The sequence below is a fragment of the Merops nubicus genome, unplaced genomic scaffold (assembly GCF_000691845.1).
Source record: "Merops nubicus isolate BGI_N331 unplaced genomic scaffold, ASM69184v1 scaffold28961, whole genome shotgun sequence".
NCBI classification, from domain to species: Eukaryota; Metazoa; Chordata; class Aves; order Coraciiformes; family Meropidae; genus Merops; species Merops nubicus.
The window spans coordinates 1-3,264 of record NW_008588082.1 but is presented as its reverse complement, the minus strand read 5'-3'; the positions used below and the strand labels follow the sequence as shown (position 1 = coordinate 3,264).

General features: G+C 52.7%; 1 protein-coding gene across 1 annotated transcript in view; it reads right to left on the bottom strand.

Moving 5' to 3' along the window:
• Positions 1-1,373, bottom strand: part of MIS18BP1 (MIS18 binding protein 1) — a gene marked incomplete at both ends in the record, with an annotated part of 10,259 nt that extends 8,886 nt beyond the window's left edge. The window contains 2 exons of the mRNA XM_008949166.1: positions 257-765; positions 1,239-1,373. Coding sequence (XP_008947414.1) covers positions 257-765; positions 1,239-1,373 — 644 coding nt within the window. The remainder of the gene's footprint in view (positions 1-256; positions 766-1,238) is intronic.
• Positions 1,374-3,264: the final 1,891 nt, after the last annotated feature.

Below are 3,264 nucleotides of genomic sequence, written 5' to 3'. Positions count from 1 at the left end.
GGGCACCCTGCTGTGGGTGAGCGTCTGGAGCAGGGGGTGGGATGAGGTGATCTCCAGAGGTCCCTTCCAACCCCACCACACTGGGATTATGATACAGAAAAAAAGAAGTGTTTTTGATGGGAAAGCCTCTACAAGTAAGATCTAATAAAATAACAATTTATTCCCTTCTGAATGGTCATTACTTGTGTTAAGAAGGAAACAAGTCAGTCACAAGTACAAGCCATATCAGTCACCCTGAAATATGAAGTTCTCCCACCTCTTTGTCTGCTTTTCCAGCAAGTTGATCTGTGAGAGGCTTATCCAGGGGGACCTCACAGCTATCCCTTGGCTTTGGCTTCCTGGGGATGTGGACTCTTGGAGAAGCAAACATAATGCTGCAGATGCACTGGGAGGGGGATGGAGTGTTGGGCTCCAGTGTCTTCTCTACACCTTGAGCAGCTTCCTGAGCACTTGGCTTCACCTCTCTTCTGTCGTGGTGAAGTTCAGTATGTTTTGCTTCTCCATTGCCCCACCTTTCTTCTAACTGGTACCCATTTTTAAGAGGGGAGACATTTACATTCACAGAACTCCTTGCTGTATTTGGGGACATTTCATCATCAGCATCCATGGATTCCATGATGAAGTAGTCCTCATCACCCTTACTGGTGGCCTCTTTCTCTGCGGGATCATTCCTGAGCTGCTCAACAGCAGCAGATTTCACCAATGGCTTCTCTGTAGTTGTGGAAGGAGGAACATTCTGCTGGAGTGAGTCTGGACGTGTTGGATCTGCCCATTAAAAAAACCCAAATAATAAATAAACTATGATATTTGAGAAGGAAACATCCAACCGATGTCTCAACTGTTTCCACCCTTCTAGACCTGGGGATCTGGACTTGTAGCCCTGCTGCTGCTATGCTGGGAGGGACAGGCACTGGGGCTCCACTTCCCAGAGGAATTAACTCCACCTTGGGAGCTGAAAGCTGCCAAGACTTTGGCATGAACCTCATCCCTCATCTGCATTTTCACAGCTGAGCTACAGGTTGGAACTTAGATATAGAGGGTTGCTCTCAAGTCACAGTATGGAAAAGAAAATACAACAGAATTCCTCACAGAACCAAAACTTTTCTCTTTATGTATTAAAAGCTAAGGGGTAAAAAAAATGAAAATTAAAGAGCCAGCAATTAAGGTTTAGTATTTTTTTCACAAAGTTTCCCATTCCAAAGGCAAAGTGCTGCCCCTGAGGAGCTGTTACCCAGTACCTCTCTGTGCCTGCTGCTGCAGCTTCTGCTTCACCCTCAGGAAGAACCTGTGTGGGGACTCCAGGATGAGCGGGTCGGTGGCCAGGGCGTCGGGGGGTTGCTGCCCCAGGAGGGGGGAACCAACAGCCCCTGCATCTGGGGGAGAAAAACAGATTCATGCAGGGGCAGGGGAAGAGAAGTGCACCTTTCATAAGATGCCAAACTCCACAACGAAACCAATTGTTTTGTTTTCTTTCCCAAGGCAGCTGGGCAACACAACCTGGCCTGGCCCTTTCCATGGGGTGCTGGATGGCGCGTGGCCTCAGCTGCACAGGAGAACCCCCCTCGGGGTGGGTCTGCACGTCTGGGGGGCACCCAGGAGCCCCAGGAAGCTGGAGGTGCCTGCAGCTGGGACATCCCCATAGCAGTAAGGTCTAACCAGCAGCACCAATACAGACACCTTCTGATACTCCATCAAAAGTCATTATGAGTTTGTGATGTGATGATGCAAGGGCAAAAACAAACCTCTTGGAAACCTGCTGCTAAAATGGAAGAAATCTTTAGGAGCTTTCAGATTTTATTGAAAATAACCACAGACTGGTTTGGGTGGGAAGGGGACTTTCAAGGCCATCGAGTCCAAACCCCCTGCAGGGAGCAGGGACATCTGCAGCTAGAGCAGGGTGCTCAGAGCCCCGGCCAACCTCACCTGGGATGGTTCCAGGGATGGGGCAGCGGCCACCTCTCTGGGCAGCCTGGGCCAGGGGCTCACCACCCTCAGGGTCAAACATTTGAAAAATGGAAGCTGAGACCAGGAGAAGCACGAGCACCACGGGGAGCCCAGGAGATGCAGAGCTGAGGCACATCCCCTCCAGTAGCCCCCCCACCACAGCAGTGCTCCCCCAGGCCGGGGGTCCCAGCAGGAGCGGGGTGCTGCCGTGGGACTCCTGGCTCCTCAGAGCCCCCCGTCACCCCGCAGGCCCCCAGCAGTCCCCCCACGGGAGGGACACGGGTCCTGGCCCACGGGACACGAGCGCCTGGGGAAGGCACCAGGACTTCAAACCCCTAACAGCTTCTCCACCAACCTTCCCCCTTTTGGGACTGGCTGTAGGGAGCAGTCAAGCAATAGAACCATTTTGGTTGGAAAAGACCTCCAAGATCACCAAGTCCAGCCATTGACCTGCTCTGCCAAGTCCACCCCTGAGCCATCTCCCCAAGCACCACGGCTGTTAAACCCCTCCAGGGGTGGGGACTACACCACCTCCCTGGGCAGCCTATTCCAATGCCCCACAACCCTTCCAGTGAAAGAGTTCTTTCTAATGTCCAGTCTAAGCCTGCCCTAGAGCAGCTTGTGGCCATTCTCTCGTGTTCTATCATTAGTTACTTGTGAGAAGAGACCAGTGCCTGGTAAAGCAACTACTTCAATTTTATTTTTACTTATCAAGTGTGATTATCTGGCTTTCAGGATGTTGCACAGGGTCAATCCCATTCATAAACACAACAGAAGGAGCAGTTAAAGCCACAATAGGCAAGAGCTGGAGAAAGTACTGTGGGAGGGACACTCTGAATGTAAAGAAAAGGGGATAGAAATCATCTACACTAGACACATTGTATTCTTAGAAAACACAACACCCCAACTTTTTTTTAAAAAAGAAGCGTGGGAAGGTGGTGAGACACGGGAGCAGGTTGTCCAGGGAAGATGTGGATACGATGATGAGTACTGGAGGTGTTCAGGACTAGGTTGGACAGGGCTCTGAGCGACCTGCTCTAGTGGGAGGTGTCCCTGCCCATGGCAGGGGGTGGGAATTACATGAACTTGGAGGTCCCTTCCAACCCGAACCACGCTGTGGGAATCTCCGTCCCAGCTAGGGGAAGACCAGCGCGGTCCCGGCACTTTCACTGAGCAGACACCCTGGCCGCGCTCGCCAGGCCCTGGGAGTCGGAAGCGACGCGCAAGCGACAAGCGGCACCGAGCGAGAGGGCGAAGCGAGACCCCTCCGCAGAGGGGCCGAACGAACCTTTCTCCGGGCGGGCGCCGGCGGCCGGCGCC